Genomic DNA, 22,175 nt, shown 5'->3' with positions numbered 1-22,175 from the left:
CCTTGAGGTCAACATATTTGGTGAAAAGAGAAAATAGGAAACACAGAAGGCCCAATCAACCTTTTGCATTTTTTTCTATCTGGCAGAACGGTTATGAGTATCTATTTCTTTTTCTATGTAGCCATAGACTATAGAATCATCATTTCTAGAAGTTGAAGGAGATTTCAAAATTTCTCAATGCAAACTTTTCCAAAGAAACAATCTGAGTCACTCAGAGGGTTAGTGCATGGTATCGCTAGGTAGTGACCATCTCTGGTGATGACAAATTAGTAGCCCTTACACCCAGGTCCCAGGCTTAGAACTCATGGAACATTGCTCATTCCAAGGCAGGACCACCTTTCAGATGTTCTCATTTTCCAATTACTCTCCTGCGAACTCTAAATAGCTCCAACTATTGTGATTGCTGTTATTTTTTAACAATTGTAAGAAGTTTTGGCTCCTATTTTTAGTGCTCCATTGACAGCTTTGTGTTTTGTTAAAAGACGGTATGTTGTGCACTCCTGTCTTGCAACTGGAATTACCCTGGGGGCAACATAAGGTTTCTGAGTGGAAATCAATTGCAATTGAATGTGTGCTTATTTTCTTTCTTTACTTTCCACAGGCAATTTATAAACCCTCAAGAGCTTGTCTACTGTTGTGAGTACTGTTTTCCAATAAGTCTCTTTGCCCTGTGATGAGAAACTGTTAATACTGCAAAGCTCTGGGATCAACGAGCTGTCTGAATGTAATGAAAGTTGTCCCTAGCTTTCCCAACATCAAGGTAGCAGCTCAACATAGATGACAATCAAGGATGGCACTGGTAACTTTCTAACATTTCTCTTCACAGATGATTGACCTCATTCCAACCCCTATTTCAGGCAGTGATTCCCTGTTACCTTCTGGGAGTCAGACTCCCAGACATTTTGTCTGTTTCCAGCTTTGGATTCCATGAAGGCTATCTCTTCTTATAATACATGGCTTCATTCCTATATCAGGTCCACAAAGATAGGTAGCTAGCTTTAGAGTGCATATTGCTATTATTTTGACTACTGTTATCATGCAAAGTCATAACACATGAAGTCTACTAAATATACCTTTGCAATTTAAGAATGGATCCAGCTGTGTTTCTACCGTACTCTTTGGGGTACTGATGATGCATAGTGGTGAATAAATTCAGGATCTGATTTTCCCAAGTTAAATCACAGGGATTCTTAGCATTAGTATATTTCAAAGTTCCTATGATCTTCCTCAAGTATTCTTTGCCATTTTGAGTACAATAGTAAATTCAAGTTTTACTCCTTTTTCACAATTCTAGCATGTTGGCAGAGCTATTAAAAAAAAAAAAAAGATGAAGTTTCTAGAACTGGTGGTAGAGCAGACTAGGATTTCCAAGAGAATAGAGATGTGTGGTAGGCAGTATTGAGGAGATAAGATCTTTGTCTTCAGGTGTATATATCCATCCTATAGGATCCCCTTCCTTTTGGAAGGGTATGTAGTACTAGGTACATAATAGGATTTCACTGCTGTGACAGGGTTACAGGATCTCCCAAAGGCATACATTTCAGATGTAATTGAAGTTCATAATCAATTGAATTTGAGTTACTCCCCCCCCCTCCCCCCGCCAAAAAAGAGCTCAGCCAGGTACCAGTGGCCTGTAATCCTAGCTATTTAGGAGACTGAGATCTGAGGATAGTGGTTGAGACTCCAATGTCTCCAATAAACTACTCATAAAAAGCCAGAAGTGGTGCTGCAGCTCAAGTGGTTGAGTGCTTGCCTTGAGCAAAAGAAGCTCGGGGACTGAGTTCAAGCCCCAGGACCACTCTCCCCGCTCCCTACCCCACAAAGGAAAAAAAGAAGAGTTCAGCCTCTGTGGTCTTGAACATATCAGGTAAGCTTTGATAAAATACTAGGCCCTAACCAAAGGAGAAACATGATGTATGAGAAAGATTTTCCTGTTGGCTTTGATGAAGTATCTGAGAACAGTTCTGTAATTGAGAGTGACCACTGATCAGTAAGCAAGGAAATGGAGACCTCTGTCCTGTAATGGAAAGGAATTGAGTTCTGTTAACCCCACCCCCAAGGACCTCTGAAAGACGACTCCTTCAAAGCACAGGAGCCAGCTATGCAGAAACACTGGCCTCATCCTCTTGTGGGGGTCACTCCTAGTGGCACCAACCTGTCGAAGGCAACTTTGAGCCTCAGATGAATGAGTCAACATGTCACACCCTGTTAGGCTTCAGAACTTTATTCCAATAAAGCCTTTCGTTCCAGTGCTTACCTACTGTGGCAGATGCGGATGAGAGCAGAGATTTGCCCCAGGAGCCCCAGCCTGCCCAGCTTCTTCCCGGTGGAGGGGAATCCACAGCCTGTAGAGAAAAAACAAACCAAAAAACCACAGATCAGTGGCAGGTCAGCAATTCAGTTTAGCCCTGAGTGGAAAAACACCCATGGGTTTGAAACAAAGAGAAGTAGGTTTTGTTTTGTTTTTAATCATTAACAACCATATCTCACTGGTTTAGATCAATCATAAAAGAATATCTTAACCCAACACTAAAATACATACTTTGGAACCAAATGGAATCAAATCAGTAGCAGTGTCTGCTCCTAAGGACTTGGTTTGAAACAAGGTGAGAACTACGTGGAAAGCACAAAGGAGATTCAGAAATGCTAGAATCAGCCCTGACCAGCCAATTCTTACAAAGCTCAAAACACTTGTGATCTTCAAGGCAGAGTTAGGCTGAAGCCTGTGGAGCCTCAGCAGGCAGCCCTGTCATGGATGATGGACAGAGTCAGGAAAAGACCTCACAGCCACAGAGAACTGGGCAAGGTAGACACTCTTCTCATTTGCTTGTCTGTCCCCCTCAAATGCCCCTGCAATTCCATGTCTCATGCACAGGGGTAAGATTGCCCCTGGCATTCTGGGGGGAATTAGAATTCTTTTCCCTAGGCTTCTGAAATAGGGACCAAGGGCGTCTGTGTTTCAACCTGCACTGTTAGCTTAAAGAGAAGATGAGAACTTGGGCTTCTGTGGGCTCACCTTGTTCTACGTACTATGGTAAGAACTAAGAGAAAATAGATGGACCAGAATGAAGGAGAGATGCTCAGAGAGGCTGTCTGAATCTCGTATAGTTTCTCCTGATGCTCTACTGTACTCCTCTTTGATTTTAGTCTTGCTTGGGGTTTTATTTTGTTTTTTTTTTCTTTTTTGAATCCCTAATACTTAAAAAAATATTCTGAGCTAGGTACCAGTGGCTCATACATGTAATCCTAGCTACTCAGAAGGCTGTGATCTGAGGATTGCAGTTCAAAGCCAGCCCAGGCAGGAAAGTCTGTGAGACTCTTATCTCCAATAAACCACCAGAAAACTGGAAGTGGCACTGTGGCTCAAGTGATAGAGCGCTCGCTTTGAGCTGAAGAACTCAGAGACATGCCCAGGCCCAGAGTTCAAGCCCGAATGAATATATACATACATACATACATACATACATTCTGCACCAGGTGCTCAGTGGTTCAAGCCTATTATCCTAGCTAATCAGGAGGCTGAGCTCTGAGGATAATGGTTCAAAGCCTGCCTGTAAGACTTATGTCCAATTATCCAACAAAAAAGCTGAAAGTTGAGCTGTGGCTCAAGTGGCAAAATGCTAGTCTTGAGTACAAAATCTGAGGACAGCCCCTAAACTCTGAGTTCAAGTTCCAGGCCTGGCACACATATACAAAAATTGTTCACTGAAAGAGCTTAAAGAGTACTTAGAATATAATGTGTGCTTGATAAATACTTGTTGGATATATGACTAAAATTCGCCATCCATTTTTTTCAGTTAGCTGCGTGTTAGTTTCTGTTTCTATTTTTTAAAATTAAAAAAATATTAAATTGGTTGTGAGGCTCACAACCATATCCTCAGATCTCAGCCTCCTGAGTAGCTAAGATTATAGGCATGAACCATGATAATGTCCGGCTAGTTTCTGTTTCTTATATCCAATGAGCCCTGACTCAATTTGTGGAACCACAAGTTTCTCCTTCTATCTAAGAACACGTCTAGCAAATAAGGCAAGAAAAAATACTACATAAAGTGTATCAGCTTTCTCACCCACTCCATTCACTCAAGAAAGAAAGAAGTAATGGGCTGGGAATGTGGCTCAGTGGTAGATTGCTGGCCTAACATGCATGAAGCCCTGAGTTTGATTCATTAGTACCACATAAACAGAAAAAGCTGGAAGTGGTGCTGTGGCTCAAGTGGTAGAGTGCTAGCCTTGTGCAAAAAGAAGCTCAGGGACAGTGTGCAGGACCCGAGTTCAAGCCCCAGGACAAGTAAAGGAGAATGTGAAAAGTTCCCACAAGCTGTGGATTCAACAACTTTGATCCAAGTGTGGTCCACCAGCCATTCTTAGCTCCCCTCTCCCTTGCTCTTTTCCATCCTTGCAGTGGCAGTATGAAACTTTTTTTCTCCAATGAAACAAATGGGGAGGATTTTTGCTTTTATGATAAATTACAGTTATGGCTAGTGCCAACTCTCTCCTTTCCTGTTCCCTGAATGTGGTGGATTCAATGCTTGAAATTCAAGCAGTTGTTTTTGTTGTCATTAGGGAAAAGGACAAGGAAGCAATCATTAGTCATGGCTCTGCTGAAGCACTAAACCAATGTGAGTAGCTGTCTACCTTATCCTTTCCATAAAGTGAGAAAATATAAACTGCAATTTAGGAACTATTATATGTTGGGTTGGAGTTAATTGCACTAACTAAATTCCCAACTGATTAACCAAATAAGCACAAAAAAAACATTCATTAGCGGAGAGAACTGGTTAATAGAAAAGATTGCAGAATTAAGTTGCTTCGAGCCAGCTCGTACTTATTATCTCAGCTATGCAGGAAGGGGAGATGGGAGGATTGTGATTTGAGGCCAGTCTGGGCGAAAGCACAAGTCTTTAACTAAAAAGTAAGCTGAAGCAAAGAGGACTAGGACATAGCTCACGTGGTAGGGTGCCTGCCTAGCAAGTCCACAGCCCCAACTTCAACCCCCAATACTCCCCAACCCAGAAAAAAAGTGTGTGTGTGTGTGTGTGTGTGTGTGTGTATACTATATTCCTCCCATCCCCCCCGGAGTTTGAGTCCAGGTTCTGCCATTTAGGGCAACAAGTTAGTCAAGCTCTTTGAAGACTTTGTTTCCTCATTACAAGACATAAGATGTGGAAGTGTATGAACTACTTGAACCAGCAACCTCACATTTGCCATAAAGATTAAAAGAAGTAATTGATACAAAGCTGTGAACACAGTCTCTTGCACTTAACATATATTCCATAAAATTTTTCTAGTAATAGTAACAAGAAACTTCATTTTTAAGACTAAGGAGTGAAAAGCTTTGAAAGTTGGCTGTCGTTCTTGCATTCTGTCTAGAAGCAATGAGAAACCCGTTAACAAGAATGGAAATATTCATGACTTCTGACTGTCTGCTTTCATTTATGGTGTCTACATTGATTTACTTCATTCAGCAATGCATCTATTGGTAATTTTATACCATCATGAAGACAAATGTAAGGAGGATTAATACCATCTTTCCACAAGACAAAACACTATCTATAACTTGGAATAGCTAATACCCTTAGGGGTGACAGCTTCTGACTCAAATTTACAATATTTAATATGTTCTGACAGCTGGTAACTGACTAGCAAATGGAAACAAATGTTAAATGAATCTAGAATTTTTTGCTATGTAATAAGTGACTACCTCTACTACTTTATTAATAATATCTTTTGACATTGACCTGGGACTTCTTCATCAGCTACAATGAATATAGGTAGTCAGGCACCCATGGCTCACACTTGTAATCTTAGCGGCTCAGAAGGGAAGATCTGCTGGAGCCTGGAAAAAAGTCCACAAAACTCCATCTTCTGCATGTTTTCCCTTATATGTATAAGCTGTGTTTAGCTTATAAACTTGTAAGTAAATACACTGGGTGGTATACAAGTATATACAAGTGTATTAACTGAAATATAGTAGATTCAAGGGAGATCTCAAATAGTGTAATTCCTTAGAAAGGCAAAGTCAAAGTTCAGCAAAATAAACACCAGGAAATCAGGTACTTGAAAGGGAGTGAGGTGGGATCAACCGGCAAGGGGTAGACACATGAAGAGGTGAAGAGAGGGAGAATGCAGTCAAGAAGTCAATGTATATTCCACAAAATTAAGAAGAATGAGAGGAGTGGATATGAGAGGAATGTGTGAGAATGTTGAAAGGGCTGATATTGATCAAAAAGCATTGTATTCATATGCTGTTTTGTTAAATGGCAATTCATTTGTACAACTACTTAAAATAATAAAAAAAAAAAAAGACTTCATTTCCAAAATAATCAGCAAAACGTAGGGCCAGGTGCTTGGCTCAAGTGGTAGAACACCTGCTTAACAAGTTCAGTGCCCCCAAGTTCAACCCCAGTAGCATCAAAAAGGAAAAGACTATTTGTAACCAAAGAATATGCCTATAAATCTACAAATAAACCCAATAGATAATAAAAGACAAATAATTACATTGGACATGATGAGTTAAACAGCAGTCTAAACATTTGCACAGTGAGAACAAAGGTGGATATTCTTAGGAGAGGATCACAAAGGCTCAATAGCTATTTGCAGATGAGCATATAAAATGATGCTTATAAAAAAGAACCCCAAGAAATGGAAGCAAGAGGTTATTTTTTTATTATATTGTTTGTGGGGTTTTTGCCTTTCCTTTTTTTCTTTGATTTATTCTTTTCTGTTGCTGTTTTTTATTTCTCTACTTTTTGACTTGTATATAAGTTTATCTTACTTAGGGAAGAGAAATGGAGGCACAGACACAGTGGGACAAAGGGTGAACCAATTCAGCAATGAAACCCACTAGACACTATGTTGGAAATGAGCTATACAACTTGAGAGGAAGGGAAACTGGGAAGGGAAACACTGGGAGAGAATGAGGTAGCGATGACACTATTCAAAAGGAAATGTACTCATTGCCTGACTTATGTAACTGTAACACCTCTGTATGTCACTTTACAATAAAATTTTAAAAGTTTTAAAAAGGAAAATATTCAACTAACTAAATGTTCTTAATACAAAAACTAAATATTAAACAAGAATTAAAAATGTATCTCATTGCGAATATCATCTCCACTTTAAATGGTCTTAATGTCACACATGGAACTATAAAATAGGTAACAAGGATCAAGTCAAATCTTCCATTAGCAAATATAATTATTTTAAATCTTTTCTCTCATCTTCCTCTTGCCATGGAACTCAAATCTTCTAAAACAGAAAGCTTTATGTTCTAACTCACAGAGAAAGAAAAAGTCATCAAATGGGAACTCTCTCAACTTTCTTCTTCCTCCCCATACACTCTTAGAAGAAGGATCGATCTCACACTGTCTGTAACAGGGAATCAGACATAGATTGGTCAAGGATATCTAAAACTCAACTAGAAGTCTTTTAAACATCTAGAACCGTTGAATGGCCCAAAGAAGATGAAAAATGCAGAAATCCATCAAGTTCAGAGTTATAAATAGTAAATGCATCTATGTATCTATTATACGATCTAAAGATCTTTTTCATTAACTAAAATATACGTTTATTGAGGCTGATGGTTTGGCTCAGTGATAGGAACAGTAATAAGTAATGGCTTAGCATGCATGAGACCACGGGTCTCATTCCCAGCAAAATGAAAGAACTTATGTGTTTTAGGCTTTCAGGTTCAAAGGTCCCATTTGATACAAAATAGTTTACACATCTAGAAATTCCATCAAATGCAAAGGTCTTTAATGCTTAGATCAACTGGCTGTCCTGTTCCTTGAGTGGTTGAGAATTAGGTACTATAAATGTGTTGCCTCAAGGTAGGTGATTTGACCTATGGGTGATTTGGTCTCACAGAGACAAAACCTTTTTCGAGTCTCATAACTCATGACACTGCTATTCTGTATGATAAGGGAGGATGAGTTTTTCTGAGTGGAGATCTGTCAAAATATCTGGCAGGAAATGGCCTGTTATTTTCAAGTGATCTTCTTCCTTGGTAAGTATATATCATTCAACTCTGAGAAGATTTAAAAATTAAATATAGTAAGGTCTGAAGCATCAAAGCTTTGCTATTAATATTTTGTGCACATTGGGTCTTTTCTATCATACTGATACTTATGGAATTTGACAGACAGACAACTTTTGAAAACCACTTTAAATAGTTGAATTTTCAGACTTAGGACTTTAAGCTGAAATCTTCCTAAGCTTATGCATACTATCATAACATTTAAGAGGTCTTTAAGTCCACAGTATAAATTTATTTTAACAGCTTTATAGCCACTATTAAGTACTAACCAACACTTTATATACTGAGATAAATGAGATACTTTAAAAGGAAATAGAATATATAACACATTTAAATGCAGTTTAAGATGTTTGAACGTGTTTAAATTTGTAAAAAGGACCAAAGATCAATTTAAAACCACAGGATGGTAACTGTTCAATTTTACTAGACTTCTAAATTGAAGATTTATGAGTCGAATATAAAACTGAAGGAAGAAGTAATTGTTTAAATTTGTAGTCCTAATAAACTGAACACTAACTGTTGAAATTAAATGTCAAGTAGTTGTTGTTATGCACAAAACATAATTTGGCTGAAGTATGTTTTAGAAAAAACAAAGTATTTAGATAGAGCCGAATCATCTGGGCTTGGGTAAGCTAATTGTCCCTCTCCTGGCTTTTCTATTTCTTTTTCTCTATTTCCTACCTTCTACATTTTGTCAGACAGTAACAAATAAAAATCACAACAAAGTGTTTTTTAAAACTCATCTGGTTTCTACTGTACATCTTTTTTCTTCACCTCTTAAGAAGAGGTACCAGTGTACACCTGTAATCCTAGCTACTCAGGAGGCTAAGATCTGAGAATCACAGTTCAAAGCTAGCCTGGGCAGAAAAGTCTATGAGACTTTTATCTTCAATTAACCACCAAAAAGTCAGAAGTGGAGTAGGATGTTTTAAATAATAATCTCTCAGAGTAAAGCCTAGGAATCTGAATTTTTCAACAAGCACTTTGGATAATTCTAGTCCACAACCAATTTTGATAGGTTAACTAGGTAAAGTAGTCTATATTGGCATTTATTGCTAATCTATGTTTTTCCTTGCCCTCCCTTCATGAGAAATCTGCCGTTATTCTAACATGATTGCCATCGTAAATTACTTTTCTTTCTTTTGTAGCTTTCAGTATTCTTTTACATATATATATGTATATATATACATATATATACATATATATATACACATACATATGTAGAGAGAGTGTTTTTACTATAATCTATGGTGAGTTTAAGGATGTTCCTTCTCTGATCTTGCTGATTTGGCATTCTGCTAGCCTCAGACACATGGGTAACATTCGTTCTCGAGATTGGAAAGCTTTTCTACCATTTTATTATTGAAGATTCTTGCTGTTTAGTTTTTATTTCTTTGTCCTCATCTATTCCTGCCAGTCATACGTTTTGTCTTTTGACAGAGTCCAAGAACTCTTATAAGTCCGCTTGGTTTAATCTTCCGTGTGTCTTCCAATGTCTTTATTTATTTGATCTAACTTCTCTGCTTTATTTTCAACTTCTTCAAACTCTTATTTACTTTCAGGTGGTGGTTTCTTCACTCAGCTTCATGAAGATAAGTGACGGCTTAGTGTTGGTGTATGGATTGGCAGTGTGGTTTTCAGTTGATAAATAGTTGATTTCAGTGTTTTTGACATTATGTGTGGGCCTCTTCTCCACTCAGGGTGGAGAGACTTGGTTTCACAGTCTATGGGAAGACATTATGTGTGGGCCTCTTCTCCACTCAGGGTGGAGAGACTTGGTTTCACAGTCTATGGGAAGCAATAAACCGCAGCTTGTTTAGATTTAAGTTCCAATGTACAAAAAACCACCACTTTTCTGATCTTTTTAGATGGATATATGATCCAAGGTGTATCTTCAGACTCTAGGCCTTTTTATCCTCTCATAGTAATTTTGCAATTCTTAAACATTCTCCTTCTTTTCTAGGAAGATAAGTATTTGGTGACAGTCTACAATCTTGAGCTTATGAGAGTACTTATAATAGTAAAATTTTAATTCTTTACATTGTCCATAATAGGCTTTATGCATTGATGTTATATAGCAAGTATAACTTTTTTCAATTTTAGGTACATTTCTTGGTGTTAAGAATTTAAAGAAACTTTATCTAAGTTGGATCTTTTAAGGGTTGACAGGCTAAATCACAATAAAAGTCCCTGGGTATATATACTATTCCCATCCAGTACCCAAAGCAAACCTATCTGAATTGAGGCTGAAGACTTCCTTCCCTGACTCCTTAAGACTGATTGCAGTGCTCTATCAAAGACATTTCTTGTGTTGTAGGAAATGTTCGAAGTACTTTTATACAACACTGGCTTCCACAATTAGACTGTAGGCATCCTCAGGCATACCACTAAGATTCCCAGATTTAAAGAATGTTATTATATTATTATAAATAATGTTATTATACAGTCTTAGTCTGTTCCAAACATCAACATTCAAGCAAGAATTGGGACCTTCTCTCATAAGTGTTTGCAAGTGGGTTCTTGCAGAAAAACTCTGTGACATCTGAGTTTTACAGAAATGATCTTTAAAAAAAGATGCTTTCTTTTAGTACGTAACAGTGTAATATTACAAAGCAAGGGTCTGTTGGGCTGCTGGCCTCATCCTGTTCTCTGGCCTTGTCCTATCAACCAAGGTAGAGCCTACTCTGAGAGGCAAAGGTGAATCTAATGGTATGGACTTTAAGGAGACCCAAATTCAAAGTAACTATGCACATACAAATTATTTAAAGAAGGATAAGTCATTTGTGTGCATGTGCTCTGCAAGTCAATGGTGTGTACTTCCTCTAAGTCTAATCTTCCTCACAAGACTATTTTTTTTGGGGGGGGTCCGGTTGTGGGGCCTGCACTCTGGGCTTGGGCGCTGTCCCTCAGCTCTTCAGCTCAAGGCTAGCGCTCTACCACTTGAGCCACAGCGTCACTTCTGGCTTTTTTCTTTTCACTTACGTGGTGCTGAGGAATCGAACCCAGGGCCTCATGCATGCAAGGCAAGCACTCTACCACTGAGCCACCTTCCCAGCCCCTTCACAAGACTATTTTTAAGTAGGTTTTTTCCTATAGATACTTTTTAAAGGGGTGATGGAATTTTACCAGGCTTCAGTAAAGCCTGGGATCAAAACAGGCTTTGGAGTTCGGCTGTTTTCCTTTAGAATTAGACATCACTTAAGGACAACATCCCAGTGACCAGCTTTGGATTCCAGATATTTTTTTTTTTAGTATTATCTGCTAGATTGACAGGAATAGTTGTTATCAACGCAAAAAGACTTCTTATAAGTGTCAAAGGGCAAATAAAAGAATAATACTAAAACAATAGGCACAAAGTTAACCTCTTCTCATACTAATTTAAGATTAGTAACTGAGAGAGCAGGAGACTACCTTGTGCTGGTATTCCTTTAAAAGAGAGTGAATTTACATCTACACAGCAGGCTTAAATACAACACAGATGGGAGAGATCCTCTCCTCTCCAGGCCCGTGCTGCCAGTCCTATCAGCTCTCTTCCCTTCTTGGAACAAACATGATCATCCATCTCTCCCCATGCTAGATTGTATCTGAGCTCCTGATGCAATGCACACAAATACAGAGTCACAGACCCCAGGATTCGTACTTCCATCCAGATCCTTCTGTGATGCTCCGTTATGAGGAGTGCTCACCTTTCCAAAGTTCTTTTGATGCTCCCAGGGTAGTACAGGAGGGGTGTATCTGCTGCCAGAAGGTTCTAATACTGTGACATTGAGAAGATTTACACAGTATTTTCAAAGCAGGATTCATCCGATTTCATCTAGCTTATCAAACAACTCATAAAAGCAGATAAGGTAGGAGCACACTGATTTATGTTAACTTCATTGACAATCCTACATATTATACTTATTAGAAGCCTGAAATGGGAACATACAATCTATTCACCAGTGGAATATGGATTTTGAGTTAGTGGATGAGCAAATAAACCTCTCTTGTTTTAAAAACTTACCTGGTCTGTGGAACTGTGTTACTAGCAACAGAAAGCAGTCTATGATAGTAGGTGTCAGAAGGAACTGATGTTGAAATGAATTGAGTGACAACTCTTACCAGATCATCCTGTTCTTTCAGAAGTATTTCAGATCCAGCTTCTCCCTCCAGGTTGACAGAATCAATGCACTGAGCCAGTGTGTCCTCAGCCCCTTCTCTGTTGAGTGGGCTTTCAATGGCACCAAGGTCTTTGGATTGTTCTGGGTGTGGGTCAGCAGTGGTCTCTGCATTCTGACTAGGTACATCCTCTTGCATATCTCCTCTGGGGCCAGATGGAGCTGGATCATTTGAAGTTATAGCTGGATCACAGTACACTTCTGCATCTTCAGGTGAAGCATGATGATTCTTGGGTATCTCAGTAGTATCTGTTCTGTCTCCAGCAGCTAAGGTGTCACCAGCTTCATCAGACATTTTAAATATCTGTCAACATGAGTATAAACACTTTACGCTATAATCTGTGTTATTGACCAATCGTTCAAAGTTCCAAATAATTCAATTAAACCTGATAGGGTTAAACATTCTTCTATCTGTAAATAATTTTTATAACATTATACTAAGCTAAATAATGGCCCCAAAAGATACCCATCTCCTAATCTCTGTAATCTATGAATGTTCCCTTACATAGAGAGAGAAACTCCGCAGACATGATGACTAAAAATCTAGAAATTTGGGTATGATCTTGGTTCATCTGAGGCTGAAAGGTAGTCACAAGCACCCTCATCAGAGAGAAACAGAGGGCAGATCTGACTACAAGAAGGAAAAGGTAAGGTGGTAACAGAAGCAGAGAGTGATGAGCTCTGAAGATGAAGGAAAGGACCACGAGCCAAAGAATCCAGGCTAGAGGCAGAACAAGGCAAGGAAATCATTCTTCCCTTTGAGATTCTAGAAGAAATCAGCCCTGCCAGCACCTTAATCTTAGCCCAGGAAAAGTGGTAAGGGACTGACCATAAAAGAATAAAACTGATATGAGCCACTAAATGTGTTGTATATATTGGCAATAGGAAAGTAATACAAACTAACAGCCCTATCTTCGGACATTCAAGATGCTCTTCCCTGACCTGAAAAAGATATACATATGGGAACTGACAGCATTATTTGTCTGTAAAATTACTTAACCTACCTTTATTCATTATTTTGGCAGCAATAATAAGAAAGACATAGAAAATATTCAAGAGCTTATCAAAAGGTAACTTCCACCAGGCCCAAGTGGCTCATGCTTATAATCCTCAGGAGGCTGAGATCTGAGGATTATGGTTCAAAGGTAGCCCAGGCAGACAAATCTATGAGACTTACTTTCATTTAACAAACAAAAAGCTAGAACTGGAGGCCTGATTCAAGTAGTAGAGCATCAGCCATGAGTTGAAAAAAACAACAACAACAAACCAAGAGCTCAAAGCCAGAGCTCAAGCCCCAGTACTGGCACAAACACAGCCATATAGTTATATACTTATTTATGTATTTATAAATATTTAGCTTTGTAATATAACGGAGATTCACAGTGAGATACTATATACACACAAATGATTTATTGGGAACCAGCTAGTGAAGGTCTGGGTTCTGGTGTGACAACAATCTAGTCCGGGAAATACAAAGATGAAATGGAAAGAAAGAAGTGAACCATGAAGCCAAATGAGGTAGGTAGACATTACGAAATAACCTACCAAGAAGAAAATTCTTTTGGAAGCTTACACGTTAGTGATATCATATGGAATGGTTTTATACCAGAGAACTTTCTGTGACAGTAAAAGTGTTCTGTACTAACCCCATCCAATGTGACTAACTTGAGCACCTGGAAGGTGGCTGGTGCAAGAGAAGAACTAAATTTTTAATTACATTAAATTTTTTAATAATTCAAATTAACACAGGCACACATGGCCAGTGGATACCTTTATGAACACCAAAGATTCAGAAGGTTAATTCAAGGTAATGATATTATTAGGCTAAAATGAAGACATGGTGTTCTTATTACATAAAAGGCCAAATCTTAGGAAAATCAAGTGAATATTTATTTATTTATTTTTTTGGTCGGCCGTGGGGCTTGAACTCTGGGCCTGGGCGCTGTCCCTCAGCTCTTCAGCTCAAGGCAAGCGCTCTACCACTTGAGCTACAGAGCCACTTCCGGTTTCCTGGTGGTTTATTGGAGATAGGAGTCTCACGGTCTCTCCTGCCCGGGCTGGCTTTGAACCGCGATCCTCAGATCTCAGCCTCCTGCGTAGCTAGGATTACAGGCGTGAGCCACCAGCACCCGGCATTCAAGTGAATATTTTTGTTGTTGTTGTTGGTCATGGGGCTTGACCTCTGAGCCTGGGTGCTGTCCCTCAGCTCTTCAGTTCAAGGCTAGTGCTCTACCACTTGAGCCACAGTGCCACTTCCAGCTTTTTCTGTTTATGTGGTGCTGAGGAATCGAACCCACGGCCTCATGCATGTGAGGCAAGCACTCTACCATTGAGCCACCTTCCCAGCCCTCAACTGGACATTTTTGTTGGCCTCAGTGTTTACTAGATGGTCAAATCTCAGGTTGCTGCTAAAACCACGGTACATGAGAAGCCATTTAACAAACTGGCCATAGGATGGGTCAGGCATATTCACATGGTTCACATCGGATGGGTCCGGCATGTTCACATGGCTCACACTAGCCCTCTTGTCCCCTCAAAGAGCCACTATTGCTATGCTCTTCCTTGGAGGGTCACATTTTTTACTGTCCACATGCCATTCTATATTGTGGCTCTGAAATACCTTCCTCTATTCCATACAGTCAAAAAGTAGATTATTAGTTTCTTAGAAAAAACTGAAGAAAAGGGGAATGAGAGTGACTGTTAATGGGTATGAGATCTCTGACAATGGCTATTCAATTCTGTAGATATATCAAAAATCAAACTGTATACCTAGATTTCCAAATGACTCAGGATTAAAATCTCTGAGCTGTCAAAGAATGAACCTTCACCCTCTGAAAAATACATAATATCACTTATTGAGTACCAAGAATAGCAAAACCAATAGCAAAAACTACTTCCTGTGAGTTAGATATGTTGGGCCCCATTTTACAGATGAGGAAACTGAGGTTCAGAATTGATGCTTTTAGTAAACGGCAGATCCAAAGTTTGAACCCAATCTGACTTTGATATTGAACCATAGCAGAGCCCTGTCTGCAGTGCTACTGGCCTCTTCTCTTACATTCAGCCAGGAGCCAAATCCTAAAGGCTCAGTCTTCAGAATCCACACTTATTCTCTGACTTCTAGCCTCACTATCAGGTCCTCATTATCGTTCCCAATGGCCTTCCAACCTTGGGTTCACCCTCTATTACTGTTCTCTGCCTCATCCTTTACTTTCCAGCTCTAATTATATAGTCTCAGGGAAGATTCCTCCTTCCCATTCCAACTGAGACCATTTTGTTTTGCCCCAGGATCTGCCTCAGACCACTATCTTCCTAACTCCACCTCCTGGGTAGCTGGATTACAAATATGGATTACCATACCTGGCCCCAGATTTCTGTCCTAATTTATCCTTGTCTTGGGGTCACAGCTGTAATGAGAATGTTTCATGGATAAATGATACTTTTGTATCACTTCTACTCCCATTTTTAAATCTATTGCTGGTCACAGACTTATCTAATATTTATATTTCTTTGTGGAGTAATTTGAGTATTCATATTATTAATCTGGATTTTTAAGAAGTAGCAGTATTTCCTATAAACAGGAATATAAGAACAATCTGGCTACAATAAACATTCATGGGCAAATGAAAAACCATTATAAATATTTTGATGCACATGTTAATTATAAACATGTTGTATTGGTCATATGTAAAATAAAATACTATGTCATGGGGTATTTACCATATGGCATATGCATATGTTAATTAGTCCTAATTTACACTCTAGGGTGGTCAGTTAACACTTAAAGTGCCTTGAGTCTTTAGTAAGAAATTTGAAATCTATAACTGGGTGACCACTGCTGAGGTTTCAATTACCATTTTCCCTGCTGGGGGCTGCAGAGGATGCTTATTAGCATAAGATGTATTAAAAATCATTTTACACTTCTAAAATGGCAAGTGCATAAGATATGTAGATTGGTGAGAAATAATGTACATTCTGTCCTGTGTCCAGGGCATGAGATTACACTGAGTCCAGCAGCCTGTTGAACTTTGCAGTTGGGTTTTTCTAGAGTTTGTAGCTGACTGCAACATTCCAAAGCTCTCTCAGCTTTGAGTCCTGATTCTCTAGGGGTCAAAAAAGGTCTATAGGATAGTGAGGTAACACTTCAAACTCCCTAGAACAGGCTATATAATGAATCCTGGTTGCTTATGGACACATGAATATGTGGCTGCATTCCATAAAGAGCTTTGATTCACAACAGAGATTAATAAAAGAGGAAACCTACGTCCCCCACCTACTTGTGATGGCCAAATTGCTTTGTCAGTTCACCGGAAGGACAGAAGGACAGAAAAATGGCTGCAATAAAACTTCTCTTCTCCGTGACTGCTTTGCATTCAACCAGCAGTATTAAACATCCCTTTAGAAACACCAAAAATCCCCCCACAAAATTCAGCTGTAAGATGTTAAATGATAGTTAAGAAATATCTAAAGCCAGGTGCCAGTGGCTCATGCCTGTAATCTTAGCTACTCAGGAGGCTGCCAGCCCAGGCAGAAAAGTCTGTGAGATTCCTATCACCAAGTAGCTGCAAAAAGCTGGAACTGAAGATGTGGCTCAGATAGTAAAGTGCTAAAAAAAAACTCATGGACAGCACTCAGGCCCACAGTTCAAGTTCCAGGACTGGGAAAGAAAGAGAGAAGAGAGAGAGAGCGGGGGTGGGGGGGGGAGAGAGGGAGAGAAAGAGGAAGGGAGGGAAAAAAGGAGGAAAAAGAAAAGAAAGACCTATAGATGATATATACACTTCAGCAAGACTGGATGACTGGATTGTTTTCACATATACTAGAAAATAAAAGTCATGCAGTCAGTTCTGCTGTAAGTTTTTAAAAATTTGTTTGGTCATGGGGCTTGAACTCAGGGCTTGGGTGCTGTCCTTGAGCACTTTTACTCAAGGCTAGCACTCTTCCACTTTGAGCCACAGCACCACTTCTGGTTCTCTGGTGGTTAATTGGAGATAAGTCTCACAGACTTTCCTGCCACCGCTGGTTATGAACTTTGATCCTTGGATTTCAGCCTCCTGAGTAGCTAGGATTACAGATGTGAGCCACTAGCGTCCAGCCACTGTAACTTCTAATTATGTGCATTGCTAGTCTGTTTACTCCTCTGCCGCATTCTAGTCTAAATTTTCTCTAATCTACCTCTCCTATTGGCTTCAGCTACTTCTGTGATGGGGGATCTCATTCATGGCTGTGCACTTTTGTCTGAAACCACTAGAAACCATGTTCTAAATGTATAGCTGTCTCTGAGCTAGGGCTGTTGGGGTCCAGTAGGACTTCGGATGGGATCCACCTGATATTTTCTGAGGTGGCTACATCTCTGCCTGAGTGTCAAATGAGCAGTCATGTCTTTTGTGATTTGGGGTTTGGAATGCACATCATCATGCAGCCGTGTCCATGTCTCTAATGGAGACTCAAGCCACAGGAACAAGGAGACTGCTTCAGAAAACTCCAAAGAGAGGAAGCGTGGTGGATAAAGAAGCCTTTGTGGACTGGGAATAAGTTAAGTTTTTCATGAGCAAATTCATTCATCACCTAAAATGCTTCTAGAACTTTGCAAAATGGTGGGGTAGCAGCATCACAGATCCTCAAAATAAGTGCAGGTCACTGTCTTCAGAAATGAATGATTTGTTTGAGGCACAAAAACAAAAGTTAAAAAAGCTATGCAGGGACAGCGTGCAGCTCAGTCGTGGAGTGCTTGCTTAGCAGGCAGGCGGCCTTGAGTTCCATTCCCAGCACAGGGGTGGGGTGGGGGTGGGGGGTAGAAGTGGGGAGGAAGGTATGCAAAAAGCATATTAAAAAATGAAAAGAAAAATGTTCCTGCACAAGTCTGACCTGCTTGGCTTACTCCAGCTTCTGTGGGTGGCAGCATGTGCCCAAGAATAAGTTCTAGGCAGTGAGGATGGAGACATGTGGCTAGGACAGGCTACATGGAAGAAGGCTGGGATTCTGAAGGGAAAACCTCTCTCTGGTTCTGGTCTCAATGGCGCTTCCTGGGCCAACAATCTGTTCCTTCTCACTGGTCTTCCTTCCTTCCCTCGTCTATAAAGTCAGGATGAACAAAAGGATCAGTATACTTGGTTCCCTAAGCCTGATTGCAGGACTGGGCCAGTCCCTCATGACAGAGAAAAATAAGGACAAGATTTCCAGTTTTTCATACATCTAACTTTACTTGACATAAAGCTCTGCCTTTGTTCTTGCATGTTTAGCTCTGTGCTTTTCTTGGTGTCAAAATGTCTCTCATTCTATGAAAACATACTGACGACAGATGAATTATTTTTTAAAGGCCCTCCCTTGGAGAAATAGAAATATGGTAATAAGTTGTGTATGAGATCACCTCCCTGGTTTTAAAAAAGTGCTGGTCAGTAAACAACCAGGAATAAACCCTGGCTGAGGCTCCAGGTCCTGCTCAGCCTGACAAGTGCACACAATCAGGCTCTTCATGTGTCTGCCCTGCACTGTTCTGAGACCTATTGGCTCCTGTTTAAAAGTGTTAGATGTAAGCATCTTCACAAGACATCTGTGGCCTCTCAGAATCCAGCGCCAAACTGTCTGCCTATCTCCTGCTGCTCTTAAGGCACCCAACACCTCTGGCTCTCAACCTTGATCATTGCTCACACAATTCATAGCCCTTCATGCTCCCTGCCTTTATTTATGAGGTTCTGTCTGGGCTACCTCCCTCTGTTTACCTGGCAAATTGATACCTCGTGGCTGTCACCTTTTACTTTGAAATGTTCCCTAATCTTCCCCACTACTTCCAAAGAATGGATTGTTCCTCTTGCTATGGTTTTTGGAAGACTTTGTATGGATTTCTACTACTGCTTTTAAAAATTCTTGTTTCTATGTCATTCTCGCTTTCAGGGCTCTGACTTTCATTTCTGACTCATAAATATCTACTGAACTGAAATATATTGTGTTTGACAGTGATTTAAAACAAACACTATTTGCTGAACACCAGTGGTTCACACCTATAATCCTAGCTATTCAGGAAGCTGACATCAGGACAATCCAAGTTCCAAGCCAGCCCAGGCTGAGAAGTCCGAAAGATTGTATCTCCAAAATAGCAAAAAGCCAGGCTAGGAGAATGGCTCAAGTGACAGAGTACTAGCACAAAATACTGAGTTCAAACTCTGGTACTGGCTAAAATAGTAATAGGTGATATGCCTTGTCTTGTGCATAAAAGGCTAAGCAAATGGCATGAATCTCTGAAATTCAGAAAGGCCCCTTTCTACCTTCAAACTCCTCCTGCACCAGGTGCCTCAAATCCCACCCCTAAAGTTCATTCTTTGCTTAGGGCTTACAAGCTAAGAAGTGGATCAGATTCTTCTCGGATCTTAGGTTTGATGAAAGGGAAAAAGGAAGAAGAAAGTCTAGGAATATGGGTGGGGTGGGAAGGGACCACGGGGGAGGCAGAGAGAGCAGACCGAGGCCTCCTTCTCAGTTATGGAAGGTTGGCCTAAGTCTTATGAAGTTCAGGAGCCATGGATTTAAGGAACCACGGCTTGCTTGCACCCTTCTGGAAGTTCTGGATGGAACCAAATGGGATCCGCAGGGCACAGGTTACCCTCCCACAGCCGGCTCATTGCTGTCTTCCCACTCTAGAGCTGGACTCCAGACAGCTGGGAGTACTTACCAGATTCCAGGGAGACCTCTGGGGAGGGCCGGGGCTTGGGGGGAGGGGGACCCCGGCTCTGGATGCCGGTGGGGCCAGCAGGACCAGCAGGTCGAGGGTCTGCAGACGGAGGGTGGGGAAGGATCGACGTGGGGGGGGGGGTCAAGGCCGAGGCCGGCACGCCCCGGGATGGAGGACTTTGCCTTACTGGGGCTCCCCCTCGGTGCCCCGCAGCCGCGCCCGACGGGGACCTGCGGCTCCGGGGAAACTTTTCAGACCCGCGCAGGGACGTGCTGCAGAGCTCGGGGCGCCAGGCAGGCTCCGCGGAGGCCCCGCCGGCCGAGGGGGCAGACCCGGCGTGCGGGCGTGTGGGTGTGTGCATGAGCGTGGACCCGGAGCGACACACACTCACACACACACACTCACACGCCCGCACCCACGCAGGGCCCTCGGCCGCGCGACCCGCCGCTCCGGCTTCGCGCGGGCGCGGAGGGCAGCACCGGGGGACGAGGGGGGCGAGGCGCGACGGCAGGGTCTCCGGGACACCCCGCCCGGGGAAAGGGATGGGGACCGGGAAGGGCCGGGGCTCTTACCGCGGTGGCAGCCGAGCGCGCGCCGAGCGCCCGCGGTCCCGCCCCGCCACGTCGGCAGGGCCGGCGGGGACGCGGCCGGAGGCGGAGGCGGAGGTGGAGGCGGGCGGGAAGGGGCCGGGGCCGGGTCCCGGGGGCGGGCCCCGGGGGCGTGGCCCGAGGTGGTCCAGGACGGAGGCGTCCTGGGGGCGTGGCTGAGATGGGGACCTAGGAGCGGGTCCTAGACGGAGGCGGACCCTGGGGGCGTGTCCTGTGGGGTCTCGGGGGAGGGAGCCGAGGGCATCCTGTGGGAGGAGTCCTGGGCCGCCCGGCCCCGCCCCGCCCCGCCCCGCCCCGCGCTCGGACTCCGCGGGCTCCCGGCAGAGTCCCGGGTAGGCGCGCCCGCTCCCCCAGCCCGGCCCGGGACGCGCGGCGCTTCCACCTGGGAAACTTGGCTTGACACGGTGAGCAGAGCCCGAGCGCGCTAGCACTCCGTTGCATGGCGGGATGAGGGGTTCGCCGCACCCCTTCCCTTCCTTCAGAAAGCGCGGGGAGAGCCCTGCAGTTTGACGGAGAAGCGGTGGCTCGGCTGAGTTTGAGATTCCCGGGTCTGAACTCAACAGATTCCCTAACCCTGTCGAAAGGCGCGGGCTGGGATTAAAACACAGAACCCCAAACCAAGCCACAAAACAGAACCACGGAAATGAGACTCACCACGCACTGCCCGGGGCTACGGCGGACGAGCTCGGGGCGAGCGATCGCCGGTGCGCGCCTCCGCGCGGCGATCCCGCCGGCGGGAGGCCGGGCGCACCCCGACCCCGCCGCGCACCCCAGCCGCGCACCCCAGCTCCCCCACCCCGCCCCGGCACCGGACTGGCCAAAGCGTCCTCGGGAACTTCCCGAACAGGCGCGCCTGCGGCGGCTGTTACAAATGGGCGTTCATTGACAGGGGTGGAAGGCTGTCCATGCCTTACCGTATGGGCTACATAGTAAGTTGGGGCTCCAGGCAAATTTACTATATATATATATATATATATATATATAGACACGATATATATAGCATATATAGTGTATGCTATATATGCTATATATACTATATAGTATATATAATATACTCAGGTTGGCCTCCAACTCGAGATCTTTCTGCTTCAGCCTCCCAAATGCTGGGATTATGAATTATTTTTTTCTAACTATATTTGTGCACCTATGCTTTATGCAAAAGTCAGGAAAAACTTAATTTAGAAACAGCGATTCTTTCTGAATGTTGCACTTAAGGCCCATTTTCTCCTACTTCTTTTTTAAAAAAATAAATTCAAATCAACAACCTCAGTCATTCATTTTAATAGCGTTTGGATTCCATTGTGGTTTGGATTCCATAGGTGGGCTTTTTGTCTGCTTTTTATAAAAATGACAAAATATTAGCTGAGTGCCATTGGCTCACGCCTGTAATCCTAACTACTCAGGAGGCTGAGATATGAGGATGGCGGTTCAAAGCCAGCTGGGGCAGGAAAGTCTGTGAGACTCTTCAGTTAATCACCAAAAAGTTGAAAGTGTAGCTCTGAGTTGCCCCAGGACAAGCACCAAATAAAAACAACAAAAGAAAACCAACAACAAGATCTTGACATGTTTTTCTAGTTTTTTACACATAGTCCATCTTCCATGACTAATACACAGTAATCAAAAGCATTCTTCTAAGGCCTGTATTGTATTTCATAGTGTGTTTATATCATACCGTACATAATTCACCTATGAGTAACAAAACAGTTTGTTTT

The 22,175-nt window shown here is 42.2% G+C and overlaps 2 protein-coding genes across 2 annotated transcripts in view; one reads left to right on the top strand and one right to left on the bottom strand.

Annotated features, from left to right (window-relative positions):
• Nucleotides 1–654, top strand: part of Tmem156 (transmembrane protein 156) — an 88,504-nt gene extending 87,850 nt beyond the window's left edge. Inside the window, exon 6 of the mRNA XM_042678182.1 lies at nucleotides 602–654. Coding sequence (XP_042534116.1) covers nucleotides 602–612 — 11 coding nt within the window. The 3' untranslated portion in view covers nucleotides 613–654. The remainder of the gene's footprint in view (nucleotides 1–601) is intronic.
• The window catches only part of Fam114a1 (family with sequence similarity 114 member A1), a 61,739-nt gene extending 41,243 nt beyond the window's left edge, over nucleotides 1–20,496 (bottom strand). The window contains exons 1-3 of the mRNA XM_042678179.1: nucleotides 20,428–20,496; nucleotides 12,137–12,496; nucleotides 2,258–2,345 (exon numbers count right to left, since the gene is read on the bottom strand). Coding sequence (XP_042534113.1) covers nucleotides 2,258–2,345; nucleotides 12,137–12,487 — 439 coding nt within the window. The 5' untranslated portion in view covers nucleotides 12,488–12,496; nucleotides 20,428–20,496. The remainder of the gene's footprint in view (nucleotides 1–2,257; nucleotides 2,346–12,136; nucleotides 12,497–20,427) is intronic.
• Nucleotides 20,497–22,175: the final 1,679 nt, after the last annotated feature.

The sequence above is a fragment of the Dipodomys spectabilis genome, unplaced genomic scaffold (genome assembly GCF_019054845.1).
Source record: "Dipodomys spectabilis isolate Male_0828 unplaced genomic scaffold, ASM1905484v1 ptg000043l, whole genome shotgun sequence".
Classification (NCBI taxonomy): Eukaryota; Metazoa; Chordata; class Mammalia; order Rodentia; family Heteromyidae; genus Dipodomys; species Dipodomys spectabilis.
The sequence above is the reverse complement of the archived record's forward strand: the minus strand, read 5'-3'. Positions and strand labels throughout refer to the sequence as shown.